This window comes from Oncorhynchus gorbuscha, linkage group LG15 (genome assembly GCF_021184085.1).
Source record: "Oncorhynchus gorbuscha isolate QuinsamMale2020 ecotype Even-year linkage group LG15, OgorEven_v1.0, whole genome shotgun sequence".
NCBI classification, from domain to species: domain Eukaryota; kingdom Metazoa; phylum Chordata; class Actinopteri; order Salmoniformes; family Salmonidae; genus Oncorhynchus; species Oncorhynchus gorbuscha.
In genome coordinates, this window is record NC_060187.1 from 22,040,678 (window position 1) to 22,064,617 (window position 23,940).

The 23,940-nt window shown below is 43.8% G+C and overlaps 1 protein-coding gene across 19 annotated transcripts in view; it reads right to left on the bottom strand.

The window, feature by feature from the left end:
- Positions 1–23,940, bottom strand: part of LOC123996746 (receptor-type tyrosine-protein phosphatase F-like) — a 454,750-nt gene that overhangs the window by 259,932 nt on the left and 170,878 nt on the right. For all 19 annotated transcript variants that reach the window (XM_046300391.1, XM_046300408.1, XM_046300407.1 and 16 more), the window contains exon 2: positions 6,240–6,434. In XM_046300391.1, the coding sequence (XP_046156347.1) occupies positions 6,240–6,342 (103 nt within the window). In that variant the 5' untranslated portion in view covers positions 6,343–6,434. The remainder of the gene's footprint in view (positions 1–6,239; positions 6,435–23,940) is intronic.

Genomic DNA, 23,940 nt, shown 5'->3' on the forward strand with positions numbered 1-23,940 from the left:
AAAAACCCAAACAACATGATTGCATTAGCATGTCTGGTTCACGGGCTCACCCTCTTTGTTGTCTAGCTACCTCACCCCGGCCTTGACCTCCACATATATCAACCAAGACTAATAAATGTGATTTATTATTGCATGTATTAGTTACCATGATACAATATTCTACTTACTAACTTGTAAGTGTAAGACATTAATTCAACTTCTTCAGGATTGGTGGGTCCCCTGCGGGATGGTTGAGCTAACATAGGCTAATGCAATAAGCATTTCCCAGGACATAGAAATATCTGATATTGGCAGAAAGCTTCAATTCTGGTTAATCTAACTGCACTGTCCAATTTACAGTAGCTACTACAGTCAAAAGAATGTGGGCAGTCTTGATACAACAGTTTGAACATAAATGCAATGGTTCATTGGATCAGTCTAAAACATTGCACATACACTAATGCCATCATGTGCCCAAAATCTAAATTGCACCTTGGGCTGGAATAATACATTATGCCCTTTCTCTTGCATTTCAAACTGATGGAACAAAAAAAATACAATGTTTTGTCTGTATTACCTTTTATCAGATCTAATGTGTTATATTCTCCTACATTATTTTCACATTTCCACAAGCTTCAAAGTGTTTCCTTTCAAATTGTACCAAGAATATCCATATCATTGCTTCAGGGCCTGAGCAACAGGCAGTTATATTTAGGTATGGAAATATTTCAGTTGTTGTGTATATTACATTTGTCTTGTTTTTTCATTCAAGTCATCATCTCATCTCGATAGAGCTGCTGCCTATGCTGTCTGACAAAATCACTATTTTAGTAGATCTTCAAAGTAAATAAGGCACACTTTTATGACTACTGAATACCAACTATCAATCACTTAGTTCTTGTATTTTCAATATATATATATACCTTGCGAAGCAACAACTGCTCTCTATATCCGCTCACCATCACGCAATATTCTGTCTTTTCCATTTCAGGCATAAAATAAACACAGGTCAAGTAAATGAGCCATGGATTATGGTAACTGTATTTAATTACCACGTTTAATGCGCTAAACTTTGTTGAATATTAGCCTGTTGGAAACTACAACTCCCTACCACATTGCACAGTTCAGGCTGGAACAGATATATCTCTAGAGAAATTGCAATGTGCAATGGTGAAGAAAATGCACTGTTCAAAGGGTAGAAAAAAAGCCAGCTATGCTGTACTGTAGTCACCCTGGGGTAGCATGGACATCAACCATGTTTGTTTTGTCAACAGAGAGACACAGTTGACATTCTTAGGCTAACAATGTCCCAACCCAACGGCCATGGTTAGAGGGGTTGGGGGAAGGTGGCCTGATCTCTACTCACTGTAACAGGTGTGTTAGTATACCTGCATGTGTTTTATGCATTGTTGCATCATTGCAGTACTACTGTACTACACTACTACTACTACTAACCTACTGTACTACTGTACTGCACTGCTACTACTGACCTACTGTATTATTGTACTACTACTACACTACTACTACTACTAACCTACTGTATTATTGACCTACTGTACTACACTACTACTACTACTAACCTACTGTACTACTGTACTGCACTACTACTACTGACCTACTGTATTATTGTACTACTGTACTACACTACTACTACTAACCTACTGTACTACTGTACTACACTACTACTACTACTAACCTACTGTATTATTGACCTACTGTACTACACTACTACTACTAACCTACTGTACTACTGTACTGCACTACTACTACTGACCTACTGTATTATCTGTATTATTGTACTACTGTACTACACTACTACTAACCTACTAACCTACTGTACTGCACGAGTATTAAGCTACTGTACTACTGTAATGTAGTACTACTCATACTAACCTACTGTACTGCACTACTAATACTACTAACCTACTGTACTACTGTACTGCACTACTACTACTACTAACTTACTGTACTACTGTACTGCACTACTACTAACTTACTCTACTACACTACTACTACTAACCTACTGTACATTGTGCCAGCAGCATACCACTGCTGGCTTGCTTCTGAAGCTAAGCAGGGTTGGTCCTGGTCAGTTCCTGGATGGGAGACCAGATGCTGCTGGAAGTGGTGTTGGAGGGCCAGTAGGAGGCACTCTTTCCTCTGGTCTAAAAAAATATCCCAATTGGGGACACAGCGCTGTGTAGGGTGCTGTCTTTTGAATGGATGTTAAACGGGTGTCCTGACTCTGAGGTCATTAAAGATCCCATGGCACTTATCGTAAGAGTAGGGGTGCTAACCCCGGTGTCCTGGCTAAATTCCCAATTCGCCCCTCAAACCGTCACCTAATAATCCCCAGTTTACAATTGGCTTATTCATCCCCCTCCTCTCCCCTGTAACTATTCCCCAGGTCGTTGCTGCAAATGAGAACGTGTTCTCAGTCAACTTACCTGGTAAAATAACGGGTAAATAAATATTACTACTGCTAACATACTATACTACTGTACAGTACTTCTAACCTACTGTGCTGTACTACTAACCTACTGTACTGAATGCCTACTGCACTGCACTACTACTAACCTACTGTGCTAGACTACTACTACTAACCTATTGTTCTACTGTACAGCACGACTACTACTACTAACCCACTGCACTACTGCACAACTACTACCACTAACCTACTGCACTACTACTAACCTACTGTAATGTAGTACTAATACTACTACTAACCTACAAACCTACTGTAATGCACTACTACTACTAACCTACTGTACTACACTACTAGTACTACTAACCTACTGTACTACTGTACTACACTACTAGTACTACTAACCTATTGTACTACACTACTAGTACTACTAACCTACTGTACTACACTACTAGTACTACTAACCTACTGTACTACACTACTAGTAATACTAACCTACTGTACTACACTACTAGTACTACTAACATACTGTACTACTGTACTACACTACTAGTACTACTAACCTACTGTACTACACTACTAGTACTACTAACCTACTGTACTACACTACTAGTACTACTAACCTACTGTACTACACTACTAGTACTACTAACCTACTGTACTACTGTACTACACTACTAGTACTACTAACCTACTGTACTACACTACTAGTACTACTAACCTACTGTACTACACTACTAGTACTACTAACCTACTGTACTACTGTACTACACTACTAGTACTACTAACCTACTGTACTACTGTACTACACTACTAGTTCTACTAACCTACTGTACTACACTACTAGTACTACTAACCTACTGTACTACACTACTAGTACTACTAACCTACTGTACTACACTACTAGTACTACTAACCTACTGTACTACACTACTAGTACTACTAACCTACTGTACTACTGTACTACACTACTAGTACTACTAACCTACTGTACTACACTACTAGTACTACTAACCTACTGTACTACACTACTAGTACTACTAACCTACTGTACTACACTACTAGTACTACTAACCTACTGTACTACACTACTAGTACTACTAACCTACTGTACTACACTACTACACTACTAGTACTACTAACCTACTGTACTACTGTACTACACTACTAGTACTACTAACATACTGTACTACACTACTAGTACTACTAACCTACTGTACTACACTACTAGTACTACTAACATACTGTACTACACTACTAGTACTACTAACCTACTGTACTACACTACTAGTACTACTAACCTACTGTACTACACTACTAGTACTACTAACCTACTGTACTACACTACTAGTACTACTAACCTACTGTACTACACTACTAGTACTACTAACCTACTGTACTACTGTACTGCACTACTACTAACCCACTGTACTACACTACTAGTACTACTAACCTACTGTACTGCACTACTAGTACTACAAACCTACTGTACTACTGTACTACACTACTAGTACTACTAACCTACTGTACTACACTACTAGTACTACTAACCTACTGTACTACTGTACTACACTACTAGTACTACTAACCTACTGTACTGCACTACTAGTACTACTAACCTACTGTACTACTGTACTACACTACTACTACTACTAACCTACTGTACTGCACTACTAGTACTACTAACCTACTGTACTACTGTACTGCACTACTACTACTACTAACCTACTGTATTACTATACTGCACTACTACTATTATTAACCTACTGTAATGCACTACTACTAACCTACTGTACTACTGTACTGCACTACTACTACTACTAATCTACTGTATTACTATACTGCACTACTACTACTACTAACCTACTGTACTATTGTAATGTACAGGTAACTGCCAAAATAAAGGAAACACTTGAGCAAATGATGGATGCAAAGTATATTAAAAGCAGGTGCTTCCACAAAGGCGTGGTTCCAGAGTTAATTAAGCAATTACGATCCCATCCCCAATGACGGGATGGTGGCCCGAGTTCACAAGTTTGGGAACCACTGGACTAGAGTCAGATTCCTACTGTATACTTGAGAGTACTATTCCTACTGGTACTTGAGAGTACTAGAAGTAGTCTCAATAGGTAAGACCCCTGCCATTGTGTGCCTTGTGTGCCATTAGAAGAGGAAGGTTGGTTGGTTAAGGATGGGTTAGAACAACATGACTGCTGAAAAGGCTGCGTGATAGAGAAGCTCTTAGAATCACTGGAATTCATTCACTGAATAAGAAGCCCAGAACAAACAGAGTGAGAATGTTCCTTTTGAACACAAAACCCTTTCCTCAGAACACAAAACCTGAAAGGGTTCTCAAGACTCCACACTATTTACAGACTGTCTCAAGTCAGATATCTCAACATTTTCAAAAACAGCGAGAGATTCCACAAGACAACATCTCATGATTCTAATGTGAGTGAACAGCAGAGAGAGATCAGACACCGGCACTGCTGACGGATCACAACAGGATGGATCATTAGATAGTTAAGATCTGTTTTGGTTGGGAGAGATAGATATAACAGTGAACAAACAGAACACTTAGTTCAAGCAGGGATTTGATTCATTTCATGTGTCACAGCATTGTTTCCTTAACATCCTCACTTTACAAAGTGATAAATGTAGGCCTCGTGCCTACAACACTTTGTCTCTGGAAAATATCTCTGCAAAGCCATACTACTACATGCCAATAGAGGAGCAATCCCAGAAAGCAACAGTGATTGATGTCAAATGAACCCGTTTACAACCAGTTCTACAGTCTTGTATTGACGTCATTTCAATTTTGACAATAATGACCTAATTTGGATCGTAGGAAATAGAAAGGAGAGCGGGTCAATAGCGGGCCATAAAACACTGCACATTCCTCTCTGGTGTATCTCAGGTGCAGGTATCCACAGGAAGAGAATTAGAGAATCTCTATGGTGAATCTCCAAGGTCTAGGACTAGGCTTAATCTGGGTCTAGGAAATCAGCCTTACAGTCTATGGAAAAAACCACCCCAAGCTATACAATAACAGGCAGAATATTCTCTATGGAGGTCATATTTTAGACTGTTAGTGTAAATAAGAATTTGTTCTTAATAACTGACTTTGCTAATTAAATAAAGGCTAAATAAAATACAAATATAATGGTGTTTATTCACTGTCTGCGTGGTAGATGTCCGGCTGCAAGGAGCCTGATTGAAATGACCTAATGGTGGTGTATCCCTAGAAATACAACAAGACTTTTCTATGGTGTTTCCCTAGAAATACAACAAGACTTTTCTATGGTGTTTCCCTAGAAATACAACAAGACTTCTCTATGGTGTATCCCTAGAAATACAACAAGACTTTTCTATGGTGTTTCCCTAGAAATACAACAAGACTTCTCTATGGTGTTTCCCTAGAAATACAACAAGTCTTTTCTATGGTGTTTCCCTAGAAATACAACAAGACTTCTCTATGGTGTATCCCTAGAAATACAACAAGACTTTTCTATGGTGTTTCCCTAGAAATACAACAAGACTTTTCTATGGTGTTTCCCTAGAAATACAACAAGACTTCTCTATGGTGTATCCCTAGAAATACAACAAGACTTCTCTATGGTGTATCCCTAGAAATACAACAAGACTTCTCTATGGTGTATCCCTAGAAATACAACAAGACTTCTCTATGGTGTATCCCTAGAAATACAACGAGACTTCTCTATGGTATATCCCTAGAAATACAACAAGACTTTTCTATGGTGTATCCCTAGAAATACAACAAGACTTCTATACCGCATATCTCCGGAGGTATCATTGATCTCATTGTGTTACTCACTGTCTGCGTGGGATGGTGATGGCAGGGCCAGACTGCCCAGTACTAGGATAAATGTGGCCCCCCTCGCGAGGGGAGATTGTGCCCATCGGTGGCTCAGTGCCATGGTCCAGGTGTTGGCACGCCTCTCCTCTGCTCCTCTACCTACACTCCCGCTCCGCTCGATAGATAGCAGCTCACGCAATCATAGAGTGACACCTGAGAAAGGAGACAGAAGAGAGGTGGGGTTAATATTGCATGTTCATTTGGTGATTTAGCATACAGCCTTATCCATAGACAATTACAATCTGTGCATTCAACTACATACTTAAGTAACACAACCACCGTCTCTCTGTTGGCTAAAGTCCCACAGTCTCTCTGTTGGCTAAAGTCCCACAGTCTCTCTGTTGGTTAAAGCCCCACAGTCTCTCTGTTGGCTAAAGTCCCACAGTCTCTCTGTTGGCTAAAGTCCCACAGTCTCTCTGTTGGTTAAAGTCCCACAGTCTCTCTGTTGGTTAAAGTCCCACAGTTTCTCTGTTGGCTAAAGTCCCACAGTCTCTCTGTTGGCTAAAGTCCCACAGTCTCTCTGTTGGCTAAAGTCCCACAGTCTCTCTGTTGGCTAAAGTCCCACAGTCTCTCTGTTGGCTAAAGTCCCACAGTCTCTCTGTTGGCTAAAGTCCCACAGTCTCTCTGTTGGTTAAAGTCCCACAGTCTCTCTGTTGGTTAAAGCCCCACAGTCTCTCTGTTGGTTAAAGTCCCACAGTCTCTCTGTTGGTTAAAGTCCCACAGTCTCTCTGTTGGTTAAAGTCCCACAGTCTCTCTGTTGGTTAAAGTCCCACAGTCTCTCTGTTGGCTAAAGTCCCACAGTCTCTCTGTTGGTTAAAGCCCCACAGTCTCTCTGTTGGTTAAAGTCCCACCGTCTCTCTGATGATTAAAGTCCCACAGTCTCTCTGTTGGTTAAAGTCCCACAGTCTCTCTGTTGGTTAAAGTCCCACAGTCTCTCTGTTGGTTAAAGTCCCACAGTCTCTCTGTTGGCTAAAGTCCCGCAGTCTCTCTGTTGGTTAAAGTCCCACAGTCTCTCTGTTGGTTAAAGTCCCACAGTCTCTCTGTTGGCTAAAGTCCCACAGTCTCTCTGTTGGTTAAAGCCCCACAGTCTCTCTGTTGGTTAAAGTCCCACCGTCTCTCTGATGATTAAAGTCTCACAGTCTCTCACACACACAAACAAACACACACCCACACACACAGACCCCCCCCCCCTCCCCCTCACACACACACACAGACCCACACACATACACACACTAATTAGTCATCTTCAGCATGCTAACAGTTGAGCACCTCCCTCTCACAAATGGACAGCAAATCACAAAAGGCACCATGCTTATGCAAGCCAGTTATGTCATTATCCTCCCCTTTGTCTCAGATAGACAGAGCCAAACATGAACTACAATGGCTGCTGTGCTGCCAAGCCTGCCATAGGTACAGCCAATGTCTGTTTGATGCTTTTCCAAGGCAGAGACAACCAGGAAGGTTTAACTCTTAAATCCCTATTGACCCCTGTCAACAGTAGCTCACTAAATCCAGAATAGGATGCCATTTGTGACGTATTCTCCTTGGTGCCACTGCCACGCCAGCCCCATACAGCAGCTCTAAATGTCTCCACTGCCACGCCAGCCCCATACAGCAGCTCTAAATGTCTCCACTGCCACGCCAGCCCCATACAGCAGCTCTAAATGTCTCCACTGCCACGCCAGCCCCATACAGCAGCTCTAAATGTCTCCACTGCCACGCCAGCCCCATACAGCAGCTCTAAATGTCTCCACTGCCACGCCAGCCCCATACAGCAGCTCTAAATGTCTCCACTGCCACGCCAGCCCCATACAGCAGCTCTAAATGTCTCCACTGCCACGCCAGCCCCATACAGCAGCTCTAAATGTCTCCACTGCCACGCCAGCCCCATACAGCAGCTCTAAATGTCTCCACTGCCACGCCAGCCCCATACAGCAGCTCTAAATGTCTCCACTGCCACGCCAGCCCCATACAGCAGCTCTAAATGTCTCCACTGCCACGCCAGCCCCATACAGCAGCTCTAAATGTCTCCACTGCCACGCCAGCCCCATACAGCAGCTCTAAATGTCTCCACTGCCACGCCAGCCCCATACAGCAGCTCTAAATGTCTCCACTGCCACGCCAGCCCCATACAGCAGCTCTAAATGTCTCCACTGCGGTGAAGGAAAATGACTAACGCCTCGGTGCTCTCCATTTATCCCAGCTTATTCCCATGTTATTACAGGGAATCATTCACCTGGAACGGAAAGCCTGCACCGCTACGGCACCCAGCTCACAACTCCACTGATTCCTCATCAGTGTGTGTGTGTGTGTGTGTGTGTGTGTGTGTGTGTGTGTGTGTGTGTGTGTGTGTGTGTGTGTGTGTGTGTGTGTGTGTGTGTGTGTGTGCGTGTGTGCGTGCGTGCGTGCGTGCGTGCGTGCGTGCGTGCGTGCGTGCGTGTGTGTGTGTGTGTGTGTGTGTGTGTTCAGAGCGGAGGTGGAGGTGGGGCAAGCTGCAACCACTCAGGCTTGTCCTAACCACTCCCTTCTACCTCCCTACTCACACAAAAAAGGGGAACAGTGTAGTAGCCGGGCAGGGTTGTATTTGTCCCTCATTTCCCTGCTTCCTCAACCCCAAAAATACAGAAAACATGTTTTCCTCAAATGTGCTTTGGGTGAATGCTGCCTTTCATGGAGATACAGCCAGATAGTGGGAGGTGAATGTACTGCCACTCATAAGCCATTCATTTGAAGAAAGTGTTGTCATCTTTGTGGAAAACCTATAATTGAATTGAGGAGAGAGACATTGTTTAGGCCTACATCAGTCACTTTCAGCCTGAATAACTGCATATCATTTGACTTGACAGACAGTAACTTATAAAGAGCATGTTCATAACAAGAAGAAAGGCAAAATATGACTTGCATGTGAGCTTCTCTCTCTCTTTCTCTCTCTTTCTCTCCCTCTCTTTTCCCTTATTCCCACGGTTCTGGCAAAAACTTCAGCAATTACAGAACAAACACATCTTTGAAACTTTGAATCGTGACGTGCATTTTGCCAGCTCACTCTGAGATGAAGGCAATGTGAAGACAAAGAGTTTGGTTGAAAGTATCTCACGGCATCAACGGCAACGGTGCTCCCTGCTCCGAATCCTCTCTATTGTGTCACTGATCACAGCTAGCTAGGGAGTCGTCGCTTTCATCGGAGACTTCATTGATTCAACAACACCTCGAACTTTCACCCATCTCGGCAAACAGACTCATGAAACATACATTTTGTCTGACTTCGACTTGCAGGAACTGGCATTATTATTTCATCCTTTGCGTGTCGTTTTCTCCAGTGAAGCTTCAACAAACAAGTCTCAAAATGAACAACATGAAGATTAGGATCGTTTTCCATTGTGCCCTAATGAACATAACCCAAGTTTAGAGAACCATCTCCACGGGTTGGAAAATAGAGGCGTTCTTCAGTGACGAGGAGAGACAAACAAGCATACTCAGTCACTCCACAGAAAAGGCTCCCTTCCGAGACCCGTGATGTTGGAGTGCTTTAGAGGCTTTCAGGGAAATGATAGCCACACACACACACACAGCCACACCCACACACCCACACACACATTGACAACGCTTTACATTTCAATACATCATGCTTAACACTGCGCTTTGATACACAATACATCTGAATCTGACAGAGCTGCCGTTTCATACTCATAAGTTCAATGAAGTCAATGAAACACATCAGTGACAATACGAACAGGTTGGGTGATATGTGAAGGGGTTCTTAGGGAAAACACTTCTTTAATCCTGCCAACATTATTTGACAGAGTACCATTACGCTTCATTCTTTTTATTCAAATCCCTTAAAGCGAAAGTTGAATGAGCAATTGACCTGGCTTGGGCTGTCGTGAAAAGCTTTGAGAGATACTCTACATAAATATCTCTCAGCTTCTACGTAAGATCGCTGACCTGCTTTTCTACCCTGTTCAACGAGGTCAAATCAGAGGTCAAATGTCCAAACAATAAGGTCTAAATCTGCAACTCCCTCAAACTACTACACAGCATCAGTCAAACACGAGACACTGTTGAATTCTACAAACAACAGAACAACTCAGACGACACAACACCACCCCTACAACTACTTAGAGTATCAAATATCAGTCCAACACCAGGATTTTTTATTTATTTCAATCAACTAACTCTTGGGAGTTTTCTGCCTGCTTCGTTGCTTTGTCTCAATGACACCCTGTGAGGATATGTGGGTCGAGAGAGTCAAAGTCAAGCGTGTTTACAGCTGAATGCTCTTTGGGGGGGACTGATATCTTCTCCCAGCAGACGGTGCAGGGTTGGGAGGATGTGACTTCTCTGGAAGAAGGTAAACCCCGTAGGGAGAACCTCTCTCTCTCTCTCTCCCTCTTTCTCTTTCTCTCTTTCTCTCTTTCTCTCTCTCTCTCTCTCTCTCTCTCTCTCTCTGGTCCCTGGAGCAAGGATTCTTCAGAGAGGGGCACCATTGAGGACAAACCATCTCTAGAGGGGGGAAAGTCTCATCCCCCACTACACAGAAAAAGGAGGATGATTTGGTGAAACACTATAGTATCTGAGATCCCTCAGCACTACTAGATTTAGCTGGGTTCTCCTACACAGTCTACTGGCTGTCTACTACAATGAAACCTAATTTAGCTGAGTTCTCCTACACAGTCTACTGGCTGTCTACTACAGTGAAACCTCATTTAGCTGGGTTCTCCTACACAGTCTACTACTGGCTCTCTACTACAGTGAAACGTCATTTAGCTGGGTTCTCCTACACAGTCTACTGGCTCTCTACTACAGTGAAACCTCATTTAGCTGGGTTCTCCTACACAGTCTACTGGCTCTCTACTACAATGAAACCTCATTTAGCACTGCAAAGATCTAAGCAGGTGTGGGAGGTGTATTTTCCCCCACGGTTCAGTCTGGTATTCGTGTGGCGCTTTCTGTTTTATAGAGAGACCCCCGCAGGCGTAATCTGAATGGACGACAGCATGGCAAACGCACACACACACTTTCTCTAACCTACTAGTATGAGTCAGACACCTAATTGCAGTCTCCCTAACATCCGGTCCATTCTGTAATGCACAACAAGAATGACCTTCAGCTTGATCATGAGTGTGTGACCAACACTCAAGAGGTTGAGCGTGAGTGTCTGAAACTCCTAAAGTCACACAGTGAGAAACATGGTGGGTCTATAGCTGTCCTATGAAACATTTACAGCTTCTATCCTTCATTACACTTGCTGTGGAAGAATGAGAGAAGGTGATACTGGTGATTTGAAGGCGCTGAGGTCCAGCGTGATCTCAATCACGTTTAATGACATTGTTTGGATGGCTGACCATATGTGGGCTATAACAGGGGTCAAACACACCTTATCTGTGTCTTTCTCTGGGGAGGAACATTACCATAGAACGCTGGGAGCACGGACACCGTTGGAAGCGTAAAGACAGATGAAACTAAATTCATGTTTCTGTGCGAATTAAATAGTCATGTTTGGATTGTTTCGTGAGTTCAAAAAGAGCTATGAATGTTGATATGTTTTATTGTACTGTAAGTGCTATTGTCACGGCAGATTTCCTCCTCTTACTCTGAAGAGGTGAAACAAGGATCGGACCAATACGCAGCGTGGTAGGTGTCCATGGTTTTTAATAAGAAAAACTAACCATGAACACAAATTAAATAACCGTGAACTAACCGAAACAGTCCCGTGTGGCACAAACACTGACACAGGAAACAATCACCCACAAAATACCCAAAGAACATGGCTGCCTAAATATGGTTCCCAATCAGAGACAACGATAGCACCTGCCTCTGATTGAGAACCAATCTTGGCAACCATAGACTTACATAAACACCTAGAATGAACACAACCCCATAAATCTACAAAAACCCCTAGACAGTAAAAGCGCACTAGAAGAACCAAAAACCATACATCCCCCATGTCACACCCTGACCTAACCAAAATAATAAAGAAAACAATGATAACTAAGGCCAGGGTGTGACAGCTATGTCTTTGTTGTTACAGGGAAACTGTTATTTTGTTCGTTGGATAGTTCAAAGCTGGAGTGAGACAGGCGCAATCCTATCATTTAAATTTAGTTGATTAGAATCTGGGTGTGTATTCCTGTGTTTTCTTTTTAGTGCAAAGAAATGTTAATTCAGGTTGGGTGTGAGTTTCTGCTTGAATTTGGTTAAAAGGACTTTGAGAACTTGTTAGCAAGCTCATGTGTGTATTACACAGTTTTCTCAAAGACATTATTCTTAAATGAAGACACGTGTAACCACGTTAAGTCTGCCTATCAGTTGACTATTCATTTACTCTGAGTAGTCTGTAATGTATTATGTATGAATTGTTTGAGTGTTAATTATTTGTGACTAATGAATTCTATAAGTTTAAATAAATAATTATTTGACTATAAGCTTACAATTTAGTAGTTCTATTGGTAGTTTTTATTTACACTATACATGCTTACACCTTTACGTTTCTGCTTGCCTCAAATGAATGCTATAACATTGGTCGCCAGGATTAGCTATTCGCATCTAGTCTCTTAATAATTGCATAACGGTGCTAGTTTGACATGTCAAATTGAATAATTGTCAAGTGGTAACGCATGACTCGCTATCTTGCTGGATCATTTAGAGACGCACAGGGCTTGTTGCATTTATTCACATAATATTGGATTCAGATTGATAAATGTGGTTTATGATTGTATTCAATGTCATTTTTACATAATGGTCGCTTAATTAAATGATGACCCCTCATCCTCAGTCGATGGGGATTTCTACACCCCTACACACTAGGTTAAATGTACTACTGTGTCATTACACTAGGTTAAATGTACTACTGTGTCATTACACTAGGTTAAATGTACTACTGTGTCATTACACTAGGGTAAATGTACTACTGTGTCATTACACTAGGTTTAATGTACTACTGTGTCATTACACTAGGTTTAATGTCATAAGGTGAATGCACCAATTTGTAAGTCGCTCTGGATAAGAGCGTCTGCTAAATGACTTAAATGTAAATGTAATGTACTACTGTGTCATTACACTAGGTTTAATGTACTACTGTGTCATTACACTAGGTTAAATGTACTACTGTGTCATTACACTAGGTTTAATGTACTACTGTGTCATTACACTAGGTTTAATGTACTACTGTGTCATTACACTAGGTTTAATGTACTACTGTGTCATTACACTAGGTTTAATGTACTACTGTGTCATTACACTAGGTTTAATGTACTACTGTGTCATTACACTAGGTTTAATGTACTACTGTGTCATTACACTAGGTTTAATGTACTACTGTGTCATTACACTAGGTTTAATGTACTACTGTGTCATTACACTAGGTTAAATGTACTACTGTGTCATTACACTAGGTTTAATGTACTACTGTGTCATTACACTAGGTTTAATGTACTACTGTGTCATTACACTAGGTTTAATGTACTACTGTGTCATTACACTAGGTTAAATGTACTACTGTGTCATTACACTAGGTTTAATGTACTACTGTGTCATTACACTAGGTTTAATGTACTACTGTGTCATTACACTAGGTTTAATGTACTACTGTGTCATTACACTAGGTTTAATGTACTACTGTGTCATTACACTAGGTTTAATGTACTACTGTGTCATTACACTAGGTTTAATGTACTACTGTGTCATTACACTAGGTTAAATGTACTACTGTGTCATTACACTAGGTTAAATGTACTACTGTGTCATTACACTAGGTTTAATGTACTACTGTGTCATTACACTAGGTTTAATGTACTACTGTGTCATTACACTAGGTTTAATGTACTACTGTGTCATTACACTAGGTTAAATGTACTACTGTGTCATTACACTAGGTTTAATGTACTACTGTGTCATTACACTAGGTTTAATGTACTACTGTGTCATTACACTAGGTTTAATGTACTACTGTGTGATTACACTAGGTTTAATGTACTACTGTGTCATTACACTAGGTTTAATGTACTACTGTGTCATTACACTAGGTTAAATGTACTACTGTGTCATTACACTAGGTTTAATGTACTACTGTGTCATTACACTAGGTTTAATGTACTACTGTGTCATTACACTAGGTTTAATGTACTACTGTGTCATTACACTAGGTTTAATGTACTACTGTGTCATTACACTAGGTTTAATGTACTACTGTGTCATTACACTAGGTTTAGTGTACTACTGTGTCATTACACTAGGTTTAATGTACTACTGTGTCATTACACTAGGTTTAATGTACTACTGTGTCATTACACTAGGTTTAATGTACTACTGTGTCATTACACTAGGTTTAATGTACTACTGTGTCATTACACTAGGTTTAATGTACTACTGTGTCATTACACTAGGTGTAATGTACTACTGTGTCATTACACTAGGTTTAATGTACTACTGTGTCATTACACTAGGTTTAATGTACTACTGTGTCATTACACTAGGTTAAATGTACTACTGTGTCATTACACTAGGTTTAATGTACTACTGTGTCATTACACCAGGTTTAATGTACTACTGTGTCATTACACTAGGTTTAGTGTACTACTGTGTCATTACACTAGGTTTAATGTACTACTGTGTCATTACACTAGGTTTAATGTACTACTGTGTCATTACACTAGGTTTAGTGTACTACTGTGTCATTACACCAGGTTTAATGTACTACTGTGTCATTACACTAGGTTTAATGTACTACTGTGTCATTACACTAGGTTTAATGTACTACTGTGTCATTACACTAGGTTTAGTGTACTACTGTGTCATTACACCAGGTTTAATGTACTACTGTGTCATTACACTAGGTTTAATGTACTACTGTGTCATTACACTAGGTTTAGTGTACTGCTGTGTCATTACACTAGGTTTAGTGTACTACTGAGTCATTACACCAGGTTTAATGTACTACTGTGTCATTACACTAGGTATTGGGATGTGTGTTTTTGCAGGTTTTGCATAGAAAAGTATTAGGTGACCCACTTAAGTGTTTTTTTCAGGCTGCGTTTGTCCAAACAGTAGAAGAACAAAAATGGATGGAAAAACATGTTCAGTGTAAAAGTAAATCACTATAACCAGATAAAAGGTATGTAGAAAAGATAATGGAGCCATATATTTTATAATAATAATAACTAAAAATCACCTAAATAAAAGTTAGACAGTCAGGGAGAATATACAATCTCGAAAATGATGCTTAAGGGTTATTTTTGTCATGGCATCAAATAAATAAAATGTTATTGGTCACATACACATATTTAGCAGATGTTATTCGAGGGGTAGAAGATGCTTGTATTCCTAGCTCCACCAAGTGTAGTAGTAGGTAACAATTCACAATGACACAGAAATCTAAAGGTAAAATCAAATAAAATCAAAGTTTATTTGTCACGTGCACCGAATACAACAGGTTGTAGACCTTACAGTGAAATGCTTACTGACAGGCTATAACCAATAGTGCAAAAAAGGTATTAGGTGAACAATAAGTAAGTAAAGAAATAAAACAACAGTAAAAAGACAGGCTACATACAGTAGCGAGGCTACAAAAGTAGCGAGGCTATATACAGACATCGGCTAGTCAGGATGGTTGAGGTAGTATGTACATGTAGATATGGTTAATGTGACTATGCATATATGATAAACAGAGAGTAGCAGCAGCGTAAAAAGAGGTGTTGGGGGTGGGTTGGGGCACACAATGCAAATAGTCCAGGTAGCCATTTGATTACCTCTTCAGGAGTTTTACAGCTTGGGGGTAAGCTTTTTTGTCCTAGACTTGGCACTCCGGTACCGCTTGCCATGCGGTAGTAGAGAGAACGGTCTATGACTGGGGTGGGTGGGTTCTTTGACCATTTTTAGGGCCTTCATCTGACACCGACTGGTGTAGAGGTCCTGGATGGCAGGCAGCTTAGCCCCAGTGATGTACTGGGCCGTTCGCACTACCCTTTGTAGTGCCTTGTGGTCAGAGGCCGAGCAATTGCCGTACCAGGCAGTGATGCAACCAGTCAGGATGCTCTCGATGTTGCAGCGGTAGAATGCCACGTCTTTTTAGTTTCCTGAGGGGGAATAGGTTTGTCGTGCCCTCTTCACGACTGTCTTGGTGTGTTTGGACCATTCTAGTTTGTTGTTGATGTGGACACCAAGGAACGAATAAAATAATGTATAAATATTATAACAATGTCGGAGTGGCATTGACTAAAACACAGTAGAATAGAACACGGTATACATATGAGATGAGTAAAGCTGTATGTAAACATTATTAAAGTGACTATTGTTCCATTATCAAATCAAATCAAATCAAATGTTATTTGTCACATACACATGGTTAGCAGATGTTAATGCGAGTGTAGCGAAATGCTTGTGCTTCTAGTTCCGACAATGCAGTAATAACCAACAAGTAATCTAACTAACAATTCCAAAACTACTGTCTTATACACAATGTAAGGTGATAAAGAATATGTACATAAAGATATATGAATGAGTGATGGTACAGAGCAGCATAGGCAAGATACAGTAGATGGTATCGAGTACAGTATATACATATGAGATGAGATGAGTATGTAAACAAAGTGGCATAGTTAATAAAGTGGCTAGTGATACATGTATTACATTAGGATGCAGTAGATGATATAGAGTACAGTATATACGTATACATATGAGATGAATAATGTAGGGTATGTAAACATTATATTAGGTAGCATTGTTTAAAGTGGCTAGTGATATATTTTACATCATTTCCCATCAATTCCCATTATTAAAGTGGCTGGAGTTGAGTCAGTGTGTTGGCAGCAGCCACTCAATGTTAGTGGTGGCTGTTTAACAGTCTGATGGCCTTGAGATAGAAGCTGTTTTTCAGTCTCTCGGTCCCAGCTTTGATGCACCTGTACTGACCTCGCCTTCTGGATGATAGTGGGGTGAACAGGCAGTGGCTCGGGTGGTTGTTGTCCTTGATGATCTTTATGGCATTCATTTACATTTACATTTAAGTCATTTAGCAGACGCTCTTATCCAGAGCGACTTACAAATTCCTGTAACATCGGGTGGTGTAGGTGTCCTGGAGGGCAGGTAGTTTGCCCCCGGTGATGCGTTGTGCAGACCTCACTACCCTCTGGAGAGCCTTACGGTTGTGGGCGGAGCAGTTGCCGTACCAGGCGGTGATACAGCCCGACAGGATGCTCTCTTATTAAAGTGACCAGTGATTCCATGTCTATGTATATAGGGCAGCAGCCTCTAAGGTGCAGGGTTGAGAAACCAGGTGGTAGCTGGCTAGTGATGGCTATTTAACCATCTGATAGCCTTGAGATAGAAGCTGTTTTTCAGTTTCTTGGTCCCAGCTTTTTTGCACCTGTACTGACCTCGCCTTCTGGTGGTGTCACGACTTCTACCGAAGTCGTTGCCTCTCCTTGTTCGGGCGGTGCTCGGCGTTCGACGTCACCGGTCTTCTAGCCATCATTGATCCTTTTTTCATTTTCCATTGGTTTTGTCTTGTCTTCCCACACACCTGTTTTCTATCCCATTCATTACCTGTTGTGTATTTAACCCTCTGTTTCCCCTCATGTCTTTGTCAGAGATTGATTTGTTGTCAGTGTAGTGTGATTGTTTGTATAGGTGCGCGTCGGGTCCTCGTACTCATGTTTTGTTTGTTTGTACATTTATTGTTATGGAGCATACTCTTGGAACTTTATTAAAAGACTCCATATTTACACTCCATTTGACTCTCCTGCGCCTGACTTCCCTGCCACCTATTACACCTATGCATGACAGAATCTCTGACCAATATATATGAAGTCAGCAGCAGAAGACACTATACCCATGGACCTGGAGGAACGCGTTCAGGAACAAGCGAGGGAGCTTGACTGTATCAGCTCCGTCATGGAGCACATTGTCCATAAAATGGATCGCTGGGAGAGACAGGGAGTTTCTCCAGCGCCACCACCACCACAACCGGAATCTCCCGTGAACGTTTTTTCCTCTCCGGAATCGAGGATCCATTTATCCCTACCCACGGGATACAACGGAGATACTGCCGGCTGCCAGGGTTTCCTCCTCAAGCTAAACTTATATCTAGCCACGGCCTCCCCAGTACCATCTGACCGTGAGAAGAGTTACGCCCTCGTCTCATGCCTCACCGGGAAAGCCCTGGAATGGGCCAGCGCTGTGTGTAGAAGGGAGGATGCGGCATTGGACCATTTTGAGGAGTTCACCCGCCAATTCCGGATAGTATTCGATCACCCACCTGAAGGCAAAGCAGCGGGTGAGCTCCTCTATCATCTGAGACAGGAGACGAGGAGTGCACAGGATTTTGCTTTGGAGTTTAGGACCTTGGCTGCCGGCGCTGGATGGAGCGACAGGGCCCTGATCGACCATTACCGTTGTAGTCTACGCGAGGACGTCCGTCGGGAGCTGGCCTGTAGAGACACCACCCTCACCTTCGACCAGCTGGTGGATATGTCCATCAAGCTGGACAACATGCTGGCTACTCGTGGACGTCTAGATCGGGGTCTGGTTGTTCCATCCTCCCGCACCCTCTCTCCCGAACCTATGGAATTGGGAGGGATGGTGCGCAGGGAGACCGGAGGGGGTTCCCGCTCGAGCACAATTCATGGTCGCAGAGGGCACACTGCTGGTCGGTGCCGGGTTGGTTCCTCTGGGAATAGAGAGGGCAGGCAGGGCATTCTGGCGTCACCCCAGGTGAGTAGGCACCATTCTCATCCAGAGCCCTCTGCTGCACTAATGTTTGTCTCTGTCTCTTTTCCTGATTTTTCACTGCATTCCCAGTATAAGGCACTAGTAGATTCAGGTGCGGCTGGGAATTTCATTAATAAAAGTCTAGTTCATAGTTTAGGGATCCCTATTGTTCCTGTGGATATGCCTATCCCTATTCATGCCTTAGATAGTCGACCATTAGGGTCAGGGTTTATCAGGGAGGTTACCGCACCTTTGTGTATGATAACGCAGGAGGGTCACAAGGAGAAGATTATTCTTTTCCTTATTGATTCTCCTGCGTATTCTGTGGTGCTAGGCCTACCCTGGTTAGTTTGTCATAACCCCACTGTTTCTTGGCCACAGAGGGCTCTCACGGGGTGGTCGCGAGAATGCTCACGTAGGTGTTTAGGGGTTTCCGTTGGTGCTACTACGGTGGAAAGTCCAGACCAGGTCTCCACCGTGCGCATTTCCCCCGAATATGCCGTTTTGGCTCTTGCCTTCTGTAAAAAGAAGGCGACTCAATTACCACCCCATCGACGGGGGGATTGTGCGATAGATCTCCTGGTAGACGTTGCATATCCCAAGAGTCACGTGTATCCCCTGTCGCAAGCTGAGACTGAGGCTATGGAGACATATGTCTCTGAATCCCTGCATCAGGGGTTCATTCAGCCATCCATTTCACCTGTCTCCTCAAGTTTCTTTTTTGTGAAGAAAAAGGATGGCGGTTTACGCCCGTGCATTGATTATCGAGGTCTTAATAAAATCACAGTGAAATATAGCTACCCGCTACCTCTGATCAATACGGTTATTGAGTTAATGCACGGGGCACGTTTTTTTCACAAAATTGGATCTCAGGAGTGCGTACAATCTGGTGCGTATTAAGAAGGGTGATGAGTGGAAGACGGCATTTAGCACTACCTCAGGTCATTATGAGTACCTAGTCATGCCATATGGGTTGATGAATGCTCCATCAGTTTTCCAATCATTTGTAGATGAGATCTTCAGGGACCTGCACGGGCAGGGTGTAGTGGTGTATATTGATGATATTCTGATATACTCTGCTACACGCGCCGAGCATGTGTCCCTGGTGCGCAGGGTGCTTGGTCGTCTGTTGGAGCATGATCTATATGTCAAGGCTGAGAAATGCTTGTTTTTCCAACAATCCATCTCCTTCCTAGGGCATCGGATTTCCACTTCAGGAGTGGAGATGGAGAGCGACCACATTACAGCCGTGCGTAATTGGCCGACTCCAACCACGGTAAAGGAGTTGCAGCGTTTTTTTGGGTTCTCCAATTACTTACGGAGGTTTATCCGGGGTTTTGGTCAGGTGGCAGCTCCCATTACCTCACTGCTAAAAGGGGGCCCGGTGCGCTTGCAGTGGTCGGCCGAGGCGAACAGGGCTTTTGAGCACCTGAAGACTCTGTTTACCACGGTGCCTGTGCTGGCTCATCCGGATCCCTCTTTGCCATTCATAGTGGAGGTGGATGCATCCGAAGCTGGGATAGGAGCAGTGCTCTCTCAGCGTTCGGGTACGCCACTGAAGCTTCGCCCCTGTGCTTTCTTTTCGAAGAAGCTCAGCCCAGCGGAGCGAAACTATGATGTGGGGAACCGAGAGCTGTTAGCTGTCGTCGAAGCCTTGAAGGTGTGGAGGCATTGTCTTGAGGGGGTAAACACCCTTTTTCTCATCTGGACTGACCACCGCAATCTGGAGTACATCCGGCAGGCGAAGAGATTGAATCCTCGCCAGGCAAGGTGGGCCATGGTTTTCACTCGTTTTGTGTTTACTCTTTCTTACTGACCAGGCTCCCAGAACGTTAAGGCAGACGCATTGTCTCGGCTTTATGACACAGAGGAGCGGTCCATGGATCCCACTCCCATACTCCCAGCTTCGTGTCTGGTGGCGCCGGTAGTGTGGGAGCTGGACGCGGACATTGAGCGGGCGTCACGTGCAGAGCCTTCTCCCCCTGAGTGTCCAGCTGGTCGTCTGTACGTTCCGTCTGCTGTCCGCGACCGATTGATATATTGGGCTCACACGTCACCCTCCTCTGGTCATCCTGGGATAGGTCGGACGATGCGCTGTCTTGAAGGAAGGTACTGGTGGCACACTTTAGCTAAGAATGTGAGGATTTATGTTTCTTCCTGTTCGGTGTGTGCCCAGTGCAAGGCTCCTAGACACCTGCCCAGAGGTAAGCTACAACCTCTACCCGTTCCTCAACGGCCATGGTCGCACCTGTCGGTGGATTTTTTGACTGATCTTCCACCTTCACAGGGTTACATCACGATCCTGGTCGTTGTGGATCGGTTTTCAAAGTCCTGTCGTCTCCTCCCTTTGCCCGGTCTCCCTACGGCCTTACAAACTGCAGAGGCCCTGTTTACACACGTTTTCCGGCACTATGGGGTGCCTGAGGATATAGTGTCTGATCGGGGTCCCCAGTTCACATCAAGGGTCTGGAAGGAGTTCATGGAGCGTCTGGGGATCTCAGTTAGTCTTACCTCAGGTTTTCACCCCGAGAGTAATGGGCAGGTGGAGAGAGTTAACCAGGATGTGGGTAGGTTTCTGCGGTCTTATTGCCAGGATCGGCCGGGGGAGTGGGCGAAGTTTGTGCCCTGGGCAGAGATGGCTCAGAACTCGCTACGTCACTCCTCCACTAACCTTACTCCCTTTCAATGTGTATTAGGGTATCAGCCGGTTCTGGCTCCTTGGCATCAGAGCCAGACCGAGGCCCCTGCGGTGGACAATTGGTTTCGGCACGCTGAGGAAACCTGGGAGGCAGCCCACGTCCACCTTCAGCGTGCCATAAGGCACCAGAAAATTGGCGCAGACCGTCGCCGCAGTGAGGCCCCAGTGTTCGCACCAGGGGACAGGGTCTGGCTCTCAACCCGAAACCTGCCCCTTCGCCTGCTCTGCCGGAAGCTGGGTCCGCGGTTTGTGGGGCCGTTTAAAGTCCTGAGGAGAGTGAACGAGGTATGTTATAGGTTACAACTACCCACTCATTACCTTAATCCTTCGTTCCATGTGTCTCTCCTCAGGCCGATGGTGGCTGGCCCGCTCCAGGAGGCTGAAGTGCGTGATGTTCCTCCGCCTCCTCTAGACATTGAGGGGGTTCCGGCGTACTCTGTTCGTTCCATTTTGGATTCGAGACGTCGGGCGAGGGGCCTTCAGAACCTCGTAGACTGGGAGGGGTACGGGCCGGAGGAGAGATGCTGGGTTCCGGTGGAGGACGTGTTAGATCCTTCCATGTTATCAGAATTCCACCGTCTCCATCCGGACTGCCCTGCACCTCGCCCTCCGGGTCATCCCCGAGGCCGGTGTCGACACGCAGCTGGAGCCGCGCGTCAGGGGGGGTACTGTCGAAGTCGTTGCCTCTCCTTGTTCGGGCGGTGCTCGGTGCTCGGCGTTCGACGTCACCGGTCTTCTAGCCATCATTGATCCTTTTTTCATTTTCCATTGGTTTTGTCTTGTCTTCCCACACACCTGTTTTCTATCCCATTCATTACCTGTTGTGTATTTAACCCTCTGTTTCCCCTCATGTCTTTGTCAGAGATTGATTTGTTGTCAGTGTAGTGTGATTGTTTGTATAGGTGCGCGTCGGGTCCTCGTACCCATGTTTTGTTTGTTTGTACATTTATTGTTATGGAGCATACTCTTGGAACTTTATTAAAAGACTCCATATTTACACTCCATTTGACTCTCCTGCGCCTGACTTCCCTGCCACCTATTACACCTATGCATGACAGGTGGTTAATATCCTAGATTATCTTTTTTTGACATCAGGTGCTGTATCTGTCCTGGAGGGCAGGCAGTGGCCCCCGGTGTTGCGTTGGGCAGACCCCACTACCCACTGGAGAGCCCTGCGGTTGTGGGCGGTTCAGTTGCCATACCAGGCGGTGATACAGCCTGACAGGATGCTCTCAATTGTGCATCTGTAAACGTTTCTGAGGGTCTTAGGGGCCAGGCTGAATTTCTTCAGCCTCCTAAGTTTGAAGAGGCGCCACACTGTCTGCTTGGGTGGACCATTTCAGATTGTCAGTGATGTGTATGCCGAGGAACTTGAAGCTTTCCACCTTTTCCACTGTGATCCTGTCGATGTGGATAGGGGGGTGCTCCCTCTGCTGTTTCCTGAAGTCCACATTCAGCTCCTTTGTTTTGTTGACGTTGAGGGAGAGGTTATTTTCCTGGCACCACTCCGCCAGAGCCCTCACCTCCTCCCTGTGGGCTGTCTCGTCATTGTTGGTAATCAAGCCTACTACTTTTGTTGTTGTAGTGTCATCTGCAAACTTGATGACTGAGTTGGAGGCGTGCGTGGCCACACAGTCATGGGTGAACAGGGACTACAGGAGGGGGCTGAGCACACACCCTTGTGGGGCCCCTGTCTTGAGGATCAGCAAAGTGGCGGTGTTGTTTCCTACCTTCACCAAATGGGGGCAGACAGTCAGGAAGTCCAGGACCCAGGTGCACCGGGTGGGGTTGAGACCCAGGGCCCCGAGCTTAATAATAAGCTTGGAGGGTACTATGATGTTGAAGGCTGAGCTATACTCAATCATGGGGCTATCATGGGGCCCCCATGGATTTTGTTATAATGTTTGCATCACTCAGATAGCATAAACCATGGCAAAATGTGTAGAATTGCAGGAAATGTACTTTCAAACTGCACAATTGTATCTGCACCATACGGCAAAATGTGTAGAATTGCAGGAAGGTAGGTTTAAAACAGCAACATTTTGTCACTGTGGCCAACAGGAGGGCCTTTAACATTTTCAGTCAGCAACCGCACAATTGGCCAAACCCACCACATAAGCCCCATTTTTATCCAGAAAAAAAACTGTTTTTGGATATGGTGTTTAACCTTGTTTTCACTCCTTACAAAAACATTGAAACAATTAGCTACAGCTCTGCACATTGCATACATAATTTAACAGTATCACTGCATAATAACAC